The sequence below is a fragment of the Chiloscyllium plagiosum genome, chromosome 31 (assembly GCF_004010195.1).
Source record: "Chiloscyllium plagiosum isolate BGI_BamShark_2017 chromosome 31, ASM401019v2, whole genome shotgun sequence".
NCBI classification, from domain to species: Eukaryota; Metazoa; Chordata; class Chondrichthyes; order Orectolobiformes; family Hemiscylliidae; genus Chiloscyllium; species Chiloscyllium plagiosum.
The window spans coordinates 20,057,914-20,074,055 of record NC_057740.1 but is presented as its reverse complement, the minus strand read 5'-3'; the positions used below and the strand labels follow the sequence as shown (position 1 = coordinate 20,074,055).

Sequence of the window (16,142 nt, the reverse complement as noted above, 5' to 3'; positions counted from 1 at the left end):
TCTGCCTCTGTCACCATCGATCATGCTGCAGAAAAACAAAAGTACAATTTTAGCAGGAAGTACTTGGAAACAATATAGTTGATACGATCATGAAAGCAAAGCTGATTGGTAGGCAAATTGAAGTGATCCTTGCTGAAATGAATGTTGTAGATTTCCCAAAGATTGGCAATCTCTCAGAAAGGAAGCAGCTTCACATTTCTGACAAACAAACTGGTCAGGGCCCCTTCCAGAAAAGCAGAGCCATTCTTCCATTCTGACACTTCTTTCCCAGTACAGAGCTGGAAGAGGAGGGGCAGCCATGCCTATATTTCATCATTGTTTTCTGCAATGTAAATGTTCAGACAGCCACTTTGACAGTTGCTGATAAAAGATAAGTATGTAAGATAACTGTAATGTTTGGCTGGAGGGTGAGGTGCTATTTGGGTAGAGGGGATGGTGTGCCAGATAATCAAGGTGCCAGGTAGGGATGATTCCAGGTGGGTAGGGTGTAAAATGCTGGTAGATTGACATGGGGTGTGGTGGCTGGGGATCAATGGTCTAGTGATGTTTTCCCTAGACTGTTAATTTGGATTCCCAGGTAAGGTTTTAGCGACCCGCGTTCAAAACCTGCCATGGCAGATGGTGGAAAGTGAAATCAATTAAAATTTGGAATTAAGAGTTTGATGATGACCATGTAACCATTGTTGATTGTCAAGAAAAACCCATTTGGTCCATTAATGCCCTTTAGGGAAGGGAACTACTATCTTTATGTGGTCTGGCCCACATGTGACTCCAGACCCACACCAATGTGGTTGACCCTTAACTGCCCTCTGGGCAATTTGGGATACTGGCAGAACTGGAGATGGCCTCATCCCATGAATGAATTTGTAAAAAGTGGTTAGACGGGAGTGTGCCAGGTAAATAGGGTGACAGCTGACTAAGGGATAGGTGAGAAATGGTGTCAAGAAAATAATCATACTATGGAAACTGGGCAGAATGCCTGCTAGGTAGGAGGTAGGATAGCATGTGTGTAGGGATTAAGGTATGTAGGATTCCATGATGTAAGGGTGTAAGGGGACCTTGCCACTGCAATGTTTAAGTTATATTGGGATGAGTGACAGAAGTCAGGGTTGGTGTGAAGAGAGGGAGGGCCTGATGTGGTGTTGGGTTTGGGTCCTGGTTTAGGTGCTGGTAAGTATTGGCAGGGCTGGGGGTCTGGTGACAATGGAGGAGGTCAGGGGGTTGGGTCCACCTGCAGCAATGGAGTGAGACAGGGGTTTCAGATGCAAATCAGGGAGGGGCATTGGATCCCCAGAGGGATGCCAGACCCTGCAGTGAAACAGGAAAGGGGATCAGTTCAAAGCGGTCAGATCTGGGATTGTAAAGGATCTGGTGGAGCTGAAATTGGGGATTCCTGAGGTAAATATGGGGCCTGTTCAGTAGTTCCACAGGAATTAGACTGTGTATTTAGTAGTCCAACATTTTCTGAGTAATTATTTTACTTAATTTCATTAGAATTGTCCAAAGTCTCCAATTGTGGAAGGTTTCAGAGGGTTCCAAGCATAATGGAATCAGTTTCCTGTAATTCCTTTGGAATCTGTTAAAGTGTGGATTGTGCAGGGTCCCCATGCGCAATTACAAACAATACTGAATTAATGACTGTCAGGATATCAGAAATTCCAAGCCTGCATACCTATATACAAATTTATTTTAAGTGATACTCTTTGAACATTATGGCTAGGTGTGAATTTTACAATTAGCTCCGCATTATAGAAATAAGATTCAAACAGATAAAGGTTCAATTCGATGATCGCTGACAATTCTTACCTGAGCATATGTACTGAACAACGTGAGAATGTCGCTTTAATGCTGCTGTTTTTGAATAGTTCATTTAGCTGTAAGAAAATAATAAACATGCCTTAAATGCAGGAGCTTAAGATGTTACCAAGAAGATACTGCCAAAAATTTCCTACCTTTCTTACTTACCACTTTTCCAATTTTCACGGTCTCTAAAATGGAGTTTGACTGAATTTGCTGGAATCCTGGTCTATTTATTATGAAGGTCACATTATAGTCAATAGGTCTCAGTTTCTTTTCTGGAGTCGTTGTCACACTTAAAACAGGGATCACAGCTGTGGAAGAAAAAAATAATAGTTCAGTTCTCAGCAAATACAAAAATAATTAAATGTACGTATTTTTACCAAGTAGAAGCATTAACTATTTTAAATTAGTGGAGAAAGGATATCCCAAAACTTCTCTATACTTGGACATCTCACATTAAAGGTACTTCCATGTTTTATTTGATATAATGCTTGGATGCTCTGTGACTGAACAGAAACATATTCTAATTACTTATACTCAGTGCTTGCAAGAGTTGATTCATGGTGACACTTGTTCTCATCATATATACAATATATAAGCAGGAGTAGGCCATTCAGCCTTTCAAGGTAGCTCTTCTATTCAATAGGTGGCACAGTGGTTAGCACTGCTGCCTCACAGTGCCAGAGACCCGGGTTCAATTCCCACCTCAGGTGACTGACTGTGTGGAGTTTGCACGTTCTCCTCGTGTCTGTGTGGGTTTCCTCCGGGTGCTCCCTTTTCCTCCCACAGTCCAAAGATGTGAATTGACCATGCTAAATTGCCCGTAGTGTTAGGTAAGCGGTAAATGTAGGGGTATGGGTGGGTTACGCTTCGGCGGGTCGGTGTGGACTTGTTGGGCCGAAGGGCCTGTTTCCACCATGTAATGCAATCTAATCTAATATGATCATGGCTGATCATTCATCTCAGTTCCCTGTTCTAAGTTTTCCCCAGCTTTGATCACTTTAATCTAAGAACTCCACCCAACTCATTCTTAAAAGTCTTCAATGTTTTGGCCTCAAATGTTTTCTCTGGCATTTGATAAGGTGCTACACAAAAGATGAATTCACAAGGTTGGACCATCTGAGTTTTAGGTTAATTTATTAGCTTGGATAGGTGAATGGCTGACTGACAGAATAAATGCATTTTTCTGGATGGCAAGATGTAACTAGTGGGATGCCATAGGGCTCGGACCCCAGCTATTTACAATCCATGACTTGGATGCGGGGATAGAAAGCACTATAACCAAATTTGCAGACAACACAAAAATAGGCAGGACAGTAAATTGCAATGAGGAAATAAGAACCTCACAAATACATATATGTAGGTTAGGAGAGTGGGCCAAAATGTGGCAGTTGGAGTTTAATTTGGATAAGTGCGAGGTCATGCAGTTTACTTGATAAAAATGGGAAGGTGACTTATTATCTAAATGGGGAGAGACCGGGAGGTGCTCCAGTGCAGAGGCGTCTAGGTGTCCTCGTTCATGAGTCATAGAAAACTGGAATGTAGGTACAGCAGATAATAAAAAAAGTGAATGGAAGATTGGCTTTTATAGCTAAAGAAAAAGAATATAAAGGCAAGGTAGTATTGTTGCAACTATATTGGTAAGATGGCACCTGGAGTATTGTGCACAGTTTTGGTCCTCTCATTTTATGAAAGATGTAGTGGTATTGGAAGCAGTTCAGAGGAGGTTGACTAGATTGATCCCAAAGAGGAGGGGTTTGTCATATGAAGAGAGATTAAACAGTTTAGGCCTATACACTCTGGAATTTAGCAAAATGAAAGGAGATCAAATTAAGATATTCAAGATGATAAAAGGTATGGATAAAATAGACATGGAACGGATGCTTCCTCTTGTGGGGCATTCTCAGATGAGAGGTCATTGTTTTAGGATTAGGGGTAGAAAATTTAAAACAGAGTTAAGAAACTACTTCACCGAAAGGGTTGCTAATCTGTGAAATTTGTTACCCTATAATGTGATGGATACTGGGACAGTGAGTAAGTTTATGGAGGAGTTAGACAGATTTTTAATTGGTAATGGGTTGAAGGGATATGGAGAGAAGGCAGGAAAATAGGGGTGAGGAGCATATCAGCCACAATCAAATGAACTTAGGAACTCTGGCAGAGAATTTCACAGATTCACCTCTCTCTGGGTGACAAAATAATCTCTGTTCTCAAATCCTTACCCCAGCCTGTGATGGCTGGTTCTGGACTCCCTGGACACCAAGAACATCCTTCCTGCATCTACCCAATCCAATACAGCCAGACTTTCATAAGTTTACCTGAGACCCCCATCATTCTTCTAAACCCTAGTGAATATAGTCCCAATTGATTCAGTCTCTCTCACTGTGTATCAGTCCTGCCATTCAGGAATAACCTGGAGTCATTCGGTCCAAAATAACTTCCATGAATGGAGTGTTTAATATAGAATGGCATAGCAAATATAAAACAAATTTTTAATTAGAGTAGTTATGCTGGAATGTTGATTATTCCTCACAAATTCATCATTAAGCATACTTACTGCTTGCAAGACGTGTCTCGTGGTAATCTAGAAATGTAAAAAGATAGAAGTGTCACAGGAAGGTACCACAATTCATCTTATTGTCATGTCATAAATAATCTTAATTATTAAATACTATAATATTTAGTTAAATATGATACTCTCTTCCACTCTCTTCTATCACGCACTAGAGTTGCTTTTTCTCTGCATTTTTTCTGTAGCTGTAACACTATTTCTGCATTCGGTTTTACTACCCTGATGTACTTATGTACAGTATGATTTATCTGGTTGGCATGCAATACAATACTTTTCACTGTATCTCAGCATGTGTGACACCAGTAATAAAAATCTTTGCATTCATTTCCTCACATTTGAAGAGATGCTTAGTATTCTACACAACAACTGTGCCTATATATGAACTGACCACACAGAACCTAAATTAAGTAATGACTGGATGAGTACCATTTACATAGAGGCTGTCATTGTCCAAAGTGTATGGGCCCAACTTAGAAACATCTTTGGTCTTGTTTTCAAACACATGATACACAAGGACTCTGTCAATGTTCTGAAAGGTAGAATCATTTCTGAAGGAACATATTGCTGTCACTGCGCTGCTGTCACCATTTACCATGCTGCAAAATATTAAACAAAGATTAGCATCAAAGGCAGGAACTTTGATGCAACATAATAATCATTCTAACAAAGACAAGAATTAGGAGTGGATAATTTTAGGATGGAAGTCATTTGTCAGCAAAGAAAAACAACCTTTCTCTGCAGATCCATTCTTTGTAAGTGACATCTTGTTCATTCTAAATATTTGTCAATGTTGGCAAATTAATTCACACATTAATATTGAAACATTAACTGCAATATTCTGAGTGCAAGAGTCCAGTGCAAGATCATTGCAAATGTTTTGTATAAGTGGCAATATTACTTACCTAAATGAATGAAACCTGCACCTGGAGAATGTTATATTTATGCTGCTATTTTCGAAAAGGTCATCGAGCTATAGGGAAAGGAAGAAAAACATAATTTAGGTCAAAACAAAAGAAATTTGGAAGGAATGTCTTCTCAGAAATGATTTATAGAATGATCTCACCTCATTTACAATCATTCTTGTATGACTGGATGAGTTTGATTCAATGTCTTGGAATGATGGACTACTTATAATACATGTTACATTATAGTCAACAAGACTTGGTTCCGCCGTAGGAGTTACACGTGGCAATGCAGCTGTAGGAAAAGAGGAAAACTGTTAATTCTACGCAAGGAAAGAAACTTACCAGAGAAGAAGAATACCCCACTGTGGAAAGACTAGCCAGATTAACCAATATATTGGATATAGCATGAAAATTGGTTTCAAGTAGTAATTGAATATTGATGCATTAATTGATGCATTGAATATTGATGACAAGAAATATATCAAGCATTCTTCCCAAGTTGCATGGAAGCTAACCATGGGGCACATGGTGGCTCAGTGGCTAGCACTGCTGCCTCACAGCACCAGGGACAAAGGTTCAATTCCCACCTCGGGTGACTGTCTGTGTGGAGTTTGCACATTCTCCCGATGTCTGTGTGGGTTTCCTCCGGGTGCTCCGTTTTCCTCCCACAGTCCAAAGATGTGCAGGTCAGGTGAATTGGCCATGCTAAATTGTCCATAGTGTTAGGTGCATTGGTCAGGGAGAAATGGGTCTGGGTGGGTTACTCTTTGGAGGGTCAGTGTGGACTTGTTGGGCCAAAGGGCCTGTTTCCACACTGTAAATAATCTAAACTATTGCATTGAGGAATTTCAACACACTCACTTCAACCCATTGTATTTGACTTACTATTCTAAACATTCATCAATATTAAGGCCAAAATAATATGATGATGCTACAAATGAATTATTCATAAAATTATACCACAATCTTTACAAAAAAAAGATAAATTTCATGAATTTAAGCCATTTCCTGACAATAAGAAAAGTATCAATACTCACTGGTTACAAGACGTGCCTCATGATAATCTAAAACAAAAAGATGATCAAGTTGCTACACAAGGTTATCACAATGTTTCTCATGAATTAAAGGTGCAATAATTGAATTGATGCGCTAATAGTAACCAATCCAATCAATGACAACGACTCCAAAAACAGTTTTATGGAGAATGTAAGAACTGTTGAATGTCAGTAACATCCGGGGAGGAATGTTAAGACATTTTATGGAAACTTTTATTTGTTCAATGTTGGGAGCACATTCAGTTGAAAACCCCATCACCTTGACAGCAGTCAAATGAGGAGAAAGTAAGGACTGCAGATGCTGGAGATCAGAGTTGAGATTGTGGTGTTAGAAAAGCACAGCTGGTCAGGCAGCATCCGAGGAGCAGGAGAATCAACATTTCGAGCACAAGCTGTTCTTCAGGCCTGATGAAAAGCTTATGCCCAAAACGTCGATTCTCCTGCTCCTGGGATACTGCCTGACCTGCTGTGCTTTTCCAGCTCCACATTCTCGACAGCAGTCAAATGAGTAAACCATTGAATTAGCATGTTGGTGTAATGTAATTATTGATTTGGAACATTTCCTGCAGTCTCCATCAAAAATGTAAAATAAACCAGATCAAGAATTTGAGAAAATATTAGTATAAATATTATTGTGAAATCGAAAACAAATTGTGGACTGGGTATCTCATGCAAAAACCTTCATTTATTTTGTGTGTGAAGACATCAAAAAGGAATGTCAAGTGCAAACAGGAGCTAACTGAGAATTTAATATGTTTTTTCCAGTGATCTCTTTTGCTTTCTTTCTGTTAAGGGCATAAACAAATGGAATAAGATGCCTGAAACTTCAGAAATTGTTCAAAAATGTTTAAACTCAATTACAGAGTTATGATTTCTTCTGAAATGCAACAGATGATACAATCCAGCATAATAAGAAGTTATGCTGCTGTCATATTGTCACAGTATTAAAATGGTGCATGGATTCTTCCCTCAATCGTCCAATTGGAATGTATACAATATCTGGCTAAGAGAGCTATTCTGTACATATTATTTTTTGTCAGCAAAAAATTGCACTATCCAGCATAGACTCTGTCCTTCTGAGCAACTAATGGTACAAGACATGAATTGTGACTTTGCAAATGTTCCCTGCCATTGCAAGTAGTGCTTGGTGTAATGCGTTAGAACACTGTCTACCCATTCATGAGAACAGAGCATATGTAACAAACAAAGAGTTAGGCAGAATATTGACTGGATAACTACCATTTACATAGAGGCTGTCTTTGTCCAATGTGTATGGCCCCAACTTCGAAATATCTTTCGTTTGATTTTCAAACACATGATACACAAGCACTCTATCGACGTCCTGAATGGTAGAATCATTTTTGAAGGAACACATTGCTGTCACTGTGCTGCTGTCACCATCAACCATGCTGCAAAATATTGAAAGAAGATTAGCATCAAAGGTAGGAACTTGGATCTGATGGAGCCATCACATCACCAAGAGAAACATGATGACATCAGTGGAGGACAACTTTTACAGGTGCATCATTTGTCAGCAAAGCACAGCTCTGTGCAATGAACATTTCTCTGCACATCTGATCTTTGCAATAATAATAACTTCTTCCTTATGGATAACCATTAATTTATCAATCACTGAAATGTTCTGAGAGCAAGACTCAAGTGCAAGATCATTGTAAATATTGTGTATAAATTGCAATGTTTCTAACCTGAATGAATGAAATCTGCAGCTGGAAAACGTCGCATTTATGCTGCTGTTTTTGAATAATCCATCGAGCTAAAGGAAAGAAACCAAAACATACTTTAGGCAAAGAGACAAAAGAAATGTGAAATGAAAATTTCCCCTTCAAATAGATTTGTTGAATTATCTCACCTCATTTGCAATCATGCTTGTCTGATTGGAAGAGTTTGATTCCATGTCTTGGAATGATGGAGTACTTATAACAAATGTCACATTGTAGTCAGTCAGTTTTGGTTCTCCACTTGGAGTTACAGGTGGAATTGAAGCTGTGGAAAAAAAGGAAAACAGTTTATCCCACACAAAGAACGAAAGCCTATTGCTGAAATAGTGGCCAGATTTGACAGGAGCAATGGGAGATCGTATGAAAATTGATTTCAACAATTAATTATTATTCACTCGAAAGTTACTTCATGAATGATCAGACAATGTATCAAAAGAGTGAGAGCCTGTTGCTGAACTTGTGTACAGACTAAGTCAATTTCAACACACTGACTTTAAGCAATAGTACTTTACTTATTCCTCTACAAGATAATCAGAATTAAGGCCAAGGTAATCTGATGATACATCTGAGGAATCATTCATTGAATCACAATGTATACTTCCTAACCAAAAACAGAATAATTTGCACAAGCAGAAAATCTTTCCAAACAAGATGAAATGCAATTACTCACTGGTCAGAAGTTGTGCCTCATGGTAATCTAGAAACAATAGAAAATCACAAGGTTAGCATAATGTTTCTTGTTCATGAAATGTGTAATAACTGAACTAACACTGAAAGACCAACCAATTGGATCAATGTCAATGACTCCAACAACATCTTTAAGATGAAACTAAGAACTGTCAAGTGCCAATAACATTGCTGAGGAGGTTTGTAGGCCTTTTTGAGGACATATTAATTTGTTTAGTGTTGGGAACACATTTAATTTCAAGTCAAATGAGCTGAATATTTCATTAGAATGTTGTTGATGTTATTATTAATCTGAAATGTTTCCTGCTATCTCCTGTGTGAAATGTACATTGGATGATATCATGGTTTTTAGAAGATAATGGTCCAAATATTATAGTAAATTCTAAATGACTGAGTGTAACATGTAAATACCTTCATGTATCTTGTGTGTGCAGATGTTAAAACATAGTGCCAAACTCAAAGAGGAACTGACTGAGAATTTAGTACATTTTTCACAGTAGTCTCTTTTGTCTTCTTTCTTTCAAGGGACAAAGAAATGGAGTAAATTGTCTAACATACTTTTGAAAGAGTTCAAAAAAAATTCTGAACACATTTCCATAATTATGATTGGTTCTGGGATGCAATAGGTGTTACAATCCAGTTTAAAAATAATTTATGGTGCTAACATACTGCCAGATTATTAGCACAATACAGAGAATCTAAGGTTAATCCAGAATCTGCATGAATGCAATTTTGAGCTCAGTGAGGTGTTGCATAGATGATATTCTTTGTCAGCATAATTCAACATAGACTCTTTCCTTCTAACCAACTAATGTTCAGGGATTTGTACATGTTCCCTTCCAGTGCAAGTGGTGCTTGGGATAATGCATTAGAACACTGACTACCCATTCATCAATACATAGCATATGAGATTAACAAAGAGTAGGCCGAATATTGACTGGATACCTACCATTTATATGGAGGCTGTCTTTGTCCAATGTGTATGGCCCCAACTTTGAAACATTATTGGTCTTATTTTCAAACACACGATAAACGAGCACTCTATCGATGTCCTGAATGGTAGAATCATTTTTGAAGGAACACATTGCCGTCACTGTGCTGCTGTGACCATCGACCATGCTGCAAAACATCGAAAGAAGATTAGCACCATAGGTCGCCACATTGATCTGATATAGTCACCACATCACCAAGATAAAGACTTCAATAGAGGAGAATTTTGACAGGTGTATCATTTGGCAGCAAAGCAAAGCTCTGTGCAATCAACATTTCATTGCACATCCATTTTGTGTAATAACAATGACTTCTTCCTTCTGGATAACTGTTAATTTAGCATTCATGTAATGTTCTGAGTGCAAGACTCAAGCTCAAGATTATTGTAAATATTACATATGAATTGCAATATTTCTTACTTGAGTGAATGAAATCTGCAACTGGAGAATGTGGCATTTATGCTGCTGTTTTTGAATAGTTCATTGAGCTACAGGAAAATAAAACAAAGCATACTTTCAGTAAAGAGACGTAAAAGGTTTGGAACTATAATTTACTTTTCAAATACATTGTTGAATGATCTCACCTCATTTACAATCATGCCTGTCAAATTGGAAGAGTTTGATTCAATGTCTTGGAATGATGGACTACTTATAATAAATGTCAAATTGTAGTCGGTAAGTTTTGGTTCCTCTGTTGGAGTAACAAGTGGAATTGCAGCTGTGGAAAAAGAGGAAAATAATCTATCTCACACAAAGAACCAAACTGAGAATATATTGAAAGAGTGACAGCCTGTTGTTGAAATAGTGGACAGATTAAGTGGACAAGATCCATGAGAGATTCCGTAAAAATTGAATTCAACAGTTAATTATGATTTAATCTAAATCAGTTGCATTAATGTAAAGAAAGATGACAAGCATCCTCCCTGAATTCATTGAAACTAACCAGCTACCTCTTCAGTACTGTCAATTTCAACACACTGACTTCAAGCAATAGTACTTTACCTACTCATCTCCAGGTTAATGTGTATTAAGGCCAAGGTAACCTGATGATACACCTGATGAATCATTCATTAAATCACACCATCTACTTCCCAAACAGAAAAAGAAAAATTTGCACAAGCAGAAAATCTTTCTGAGCAAGATGAAATGTATTTACTCACTGGTCAGAAGTTGTACCTCATGGTAATCTAGAAACAATAGAAAGTCACAAGGTTAGCATAATGTATCTCGCTAATTAAACATGTAACAACTGAACTAACACTGAAAGAGCAGCCAATCGGATCATGTCAATGACTTCAAGAAGAGCTTTAAGATGAAACTAAAAACTGTCAAGGTGCCAGTAACATTGCTGAGGAGGTTAGTAAAATGTTTTTGTGGACATGTTTACTTGTTCAGTGTTGAGAGCGCATTTAATTTCAAATCAAATGAGCCGGATATTTCATTTGCATGTTGTTGATATGTTATTATTAATATGTAATTTTTCCTGCTATCTCCTGTGTGAAATATGCAATGTGTGATATCATGGTTTTTGAAGATATTGCTCTAAATATTACAACAAAACCCAAAATGTGGACTGAGTGTAACATATAAATACCTTCATGTATGTTGTGTGTGCAGATGTCAAAAGGTAGTGCCAAACTCAAAGAGGAACTGACTGAAAATTTAATACATTTTTCACAATAGTCTCTTTTGTCTTCTTTCTTTCAAGGGGACAAAGAAATGGAGTGAGGTGTCTGATATACTTCTGAAAAAGTTCAAAACATTGTCTGAACACACTTCCAAAATTATGATTTGTTCTGGGATGCAATAGATGTTACAATCCAGTTTAATAAGAATTTATGGTGCTGATATACTGTCAGCACAGTAGAGGGATTTTAGACTTAATCCCACAATCTGCATGAATGCAATTTTGAACTCAGAGAGGTGTTGCATAAACAATATCCTTTGCCAGCAAAAACATTGCATGGTTCACCATAGACTCTATCCTTCTGACCAACTAATGTTTGGGGATTTAAACTGTGATTTTACACATGTTCCCTTCCATTGCAAGAGGTGTTTGGTATAATGCATGAGACTTTGTTTGCCTATTTATCAATACATAGGAAGTGTGATAAACAAAGTTAGGGAAAATATTGACTGGATAACTACCATTTACATAGAGGCTGTTTTTGTCCAATGTGTATCGCCCCAACTTCAAAACGTCTTTGGTCTTATTTTCAAACACATGATACACAAGCACTCTATCGATGTCCTGAATGGTCGAATCGTTTTTGAAGGAACACATTGCCGTCACTGTGCTTCTGTCACCATCGACCATGCTGCAAAATATTGAAAGAAGATTAGCATCAAAGGTAGGAACTTTGATCTGATGTAGTCACCACGTCATCAAGATAAAGACGATGACTTCAATGGAGGACAGTTTTGACAGGCAAAACATTTGTCAGCAAAGCTCTGTGTAATCAACATTTCATTGCACATCCACTCCAAGTCATAATAATGACTTCTTCCTTCTGGATAACTGTTAATTTAGCATTCATGTAATCTTCAGATTGCAAGATGCAAGCTGAAGATCGTTGTAAATATTACATATGAATTGCAATATTTCTTACTTGAGTGAATGAAATCTACAACTGGAGAATGTAGCATTTATGCTGCTGTTTTTGAATAGTTCTTCAAGCTACATGGAAAGAAAACAAAACATACTTTAGGTAAAGAGACGAAAGAGGTTTGGAAGTATAATTTCACCTCCAAATAGATTGTAGTATTATCTCACCTCATTTACAATCATTCTTGTCTGATTGGAAGAGTTTGATTCAATGTCTTGGAATGATGGACTACTTATAGTAAATGTCACATTGTAGTCAGTAAGTTTTGGTTCCTCTGTTGGAGTAACAAGTGGAATTGCAGCTTTGGAAAAAGAGGAAAACAGTTTATCCCACACAAAGAAACAGACTGTGGATGTATTGAAAGAACGAGAGCCTATTGGAGAAGGAGTGGCCTGATTTATCAGCAGCAACGGGAGATCACATGAAAATTGATTTCAAGAGTTAATTATTATTCAATCTAAATCTGCTGCATTAGTGACAGAAAGGATGTCAATCATTGCCCCTGAATTTGTGCAAGCATACCGGCTACCACATAAATGCTTACAATCGCAGCACGCTGACTTTAAACAATACACATTCACCTATTCAACTATAATTAATCAGTATAATGCCGAAGATAATCTGGAAACTTTGACTGAATCATTAATTAAATGACAAGACAATGTTGAGAGCATTGAGATAAATGTGGACAAGCAGACAATATTTCAAAATAAAAAAGAGAAATGGTTTCAACTCACTGGTTATAAGACGGTCCTCATGGTAATCTGTAACAAAAAGAACATCACACTGTCAGACAAAGCTATCAAAATGTGTCTCATTAAATAAATGTGCAAGAAATGATGTAAGATGTCAATAACAACCAAGCTGATCCACGTCCAGTCTCCGAGAAGACCTTTCAGATGAATGTGAAAACAGTCAATATAAATAACATCAAATGAGGAATTTCCAGATGTTTTTGTGAAAACTGTCAGTTGTGCAATGTTGGAACCACAATTAATTTGAAGAACCACATCACATTGACAGTTGTCAAATGAGCTAAACATTTAATTGGCATGTTGTAGAAATGTAATTTTTAATCTGCATTGTTTCCAGCCATCTGCTGTGTGAAATGTGCAATGTGTGATATCATGGTTGTTCAAAGATATTGCTTTAAATATTACAGCAAAATCCAAATGCATTAAGGACTCGGTGTAACATATAAATACTTACATGTGCAGATGTTAAAAGATAGTGCCAAACTCAAAGAGAAACTGACTGAGAATTTAATACATTTTTCATAGTAGTCTCTTTTGTCTTCTTGCTTTCAAGGGGACAAAGAAATGAAGGAAGTTGTCTGACACTCTTTTAAAAGAGTTCAAAGGATTCTGAACTGAATTCCAGAATTATGATTGGTTCTGGGATGCAATAGATGTTACAATCCAGTGTAAAAAGAATTTATGGTGCTGACATACTGTCAAATTATTAACACAATACAGAGAATCTAGGCTTAATTCCACAATCTGCATGGTTGCAATTTTGAGACTAGATATTCTTTGTCTACATAGACCCTGTCCTTCTGATCAACTAATGTTAGGGGATTTGTATTGTGACTTTGCACCTGTTCCCTTCCATTGCAAGTGGTGCTTGAGATAATATTAGGGGATTTGAAATGTTACTATGCACAAATTCCCTTCCATTGCAAGAGGTGGTTGGTATGATGCATGAGACTCTGTTTACCTATTTGTCAATGCATACAATGTGAGATAAACAAACTGTTAGGCAAAATATTGACTGGATAACTACCATTTACATGGAGGCTGTCTTTGTCCAATGTGTATGGCCCCAATGTCGAAGCATCTTTCGACTTATTTTCAAACACATGATACACAAGCACTCTATCAATTTCCTGAATGGTAGAGTCATTTTTGAAGGAACACATTGCCGTCACTGTGCTGCTGTCACCATCGACCATGCTGCAAATCATTGAAAGAAGATTAGTATCAAAGGGAGGAACTTTGATCTGATGTAGTTACCACATCACCAAAATAAACATGATGACTTCAGTGGAGGGAAATTTTTATAGATAAATCATTTGTCAGCAAAGAAAACTCTTTGCCATCAACATTTCATTACACATCCATGCCGTATAATAACAATGACTTCTTCCTTCTGGTTAACTATTAATTTATCAGTCACTGTAATGTTCTGAGTGCAAGACTCATGTGCAAGATCCTTCTCAATATTGCATATGAGTTGTAATATTTCTTACCTGAGCGATTGAAATCTGCAACTGAAGAACGTAGCATTTATGCTGCTGTTTTTGAACAGATCATTGAGCTACAGGAAATGAAATCAAACATATTTACATCAAGAAGCAAAAGAAACGTGAAACAAAAATTTCCCCTTCAAATAGATTTGTTGAATTATCTCACCTCATTTTCAATCAAGCTTGTCTGATTGGAAGAGTTTAATTCAATATCTTGGAATGATGGACTACTTATAATAAATGTCACATTGTAGGCAGTCAGATTTGGTTCCTCTGCTGGAGTTAAAAGTGGAATTAAAGCTGTGGAAAAAGAGGAAAACAGTTTACTCCACACACAGAAACATACTGAAGATGTATTGGAAGATCAAGACTCTATTGCTGAAATAGTAACCAGAATTGCCAGGAACAATGGGAGGTCCCATGAAAATGGATTTCAAAAATTAATTATTATTCAATCTAAATCTGCTGCATTAATGACAAGAAAGATGTCAAGTATTCACTCTGGACATAGGCAGGTTTACCAGCTGCTGGAGAAGTGAGACAATTGCAATATGCTAACTTCAACCGACTGTTGTTTACCTAGTCAACTGTAAGTTGATCAGTATAAAGCCCAATATGGATACTCGGAATGAATCAGTCAATAAAGCACAAAATAATCTTGGTATAATTGAGATAAATATGGATGAACAAACAATATTCCCCAAAATGATGAAAAATAGTTTCTACTCACTGGTTAGAAGATGTGCCTCATGGTAATCTAGAACAAAAAGAACATCATGTTGTCAGACAAGATTATCACAATGTGTCTCAATAAATAAATGTGCAAGAAATGGCATAAGATGTTAATAGCAGCCAATCTGATCAATGCCCAGTCTCCGAGAAGACCTTGCAGATGAATGTGAGAACAGACAATGTAAATAGCATCAAGTGAGGACTTTTCTGACGTTTTTGTGAAAACAGTAATTTGTGCAGTCCTTGTTTTTACCCTGTACTTTGTGCAACATTGGGACCACAATTAAATTGAAGTACCACATTACATTAACAAAAGTCAAATGAGCCAAACATTTAACTGGCATGTTGTTGATATGTAATTCTTAACCTGTTAAGTTTTCTGCAATCTCCTGTGTGATGTGCCATACGTAATATTATAGTTGTTGGAAGATATTGCTCTAAACATTACAGCACATTCCAAACAAATTGAGGACTGAGTGTAACATGTAAATATCTTCATGTATTTTGAGTTTGCAGCTGTTAAAAGATAGTGCCAAACTCAAAGAGGAACTGACTGTGAATTTAATACATTTTTCACAATAGTCTCTTTTGCCTTATTTCGTTCTTTCAAGGGGACAAAGAAATAGAGTAAGTTTGAAAGACTTCAAAAAATTTCTAAACTCTATTCCAGAATTATGATTCAGTTTGGGATGCAATAGATGGTACAATCCAATGTAAAAGGAATTTATGTTGCTGACATATTATCTGATTATTACACAATACAGAGAATCTAGGCTTAATCCCACAATCTCCACAAATGCTATTTTGAGCTC

At 37.2% G+C, this 16,142-nt stretch overlaps 2 protein-coding genes across 2 annotated transcripts in view; one reads left to right on the top strand and one right to left on the bottom strand.

The window, feature by feature from the left end:
• Window positions 1-302: 302 nt before the first annotated feature.
• LOC122539218 (mucin-16-like) lies at window positions 303-15,020 on the bottom strand. The gene is made up of 22 exons (XM_043673940.1): window positions 14,945-15,020; window positions 14,765-14,898; window positions 14,602-14,669; window positions 14,136-14,305; window positions 13,091-13,117; window positions 12,521-12,654; window positions 12,357-12,424; window positions 11,896-12,065; window positions 10,908-10,934; window positions 10,332-10,465; window positions 10,168-10,235; window positions 9,708-9,877; window positions 8,742-8,768; window positions 8,203-8,336; window positions 8,039-8,106; window positions 7,572-7,741; window positions 5,436-5,569; window positions 5,275-5,342; window positions 4,799-4,968; window positions 1,966-2,111; window positions 1,807-1,874; window positions 303-360 (listed from the first exon to the last, which is right to left on the bottom strand). Exons 1-22 carry the CDS (start codon window positions 15,018-15,020, stop codon window positions 303-305), a joined length of 2,289 nt encoding a protein of 762 aa, XP_043529875.1.
• Window positions 15,021-15,213: 193 nt separating this feature from the next.
• LOC122565559 (mucin-16-like) overlaps window positions 15,214-16,142 on the top strand; it is a 30,199-nt gene continuing 29,270 nt past the window's right edge. Inside the window, exon 1 of the mRNA XM_043673939.1 lies at window positions 15,214-15,330. Coding sequence (XP_043529874.1) covers window positions 15,214-15,330 — 117 coding nt within the window. The remainder of the gene's footprint in view (window positions 15,331-16,142) is intronic.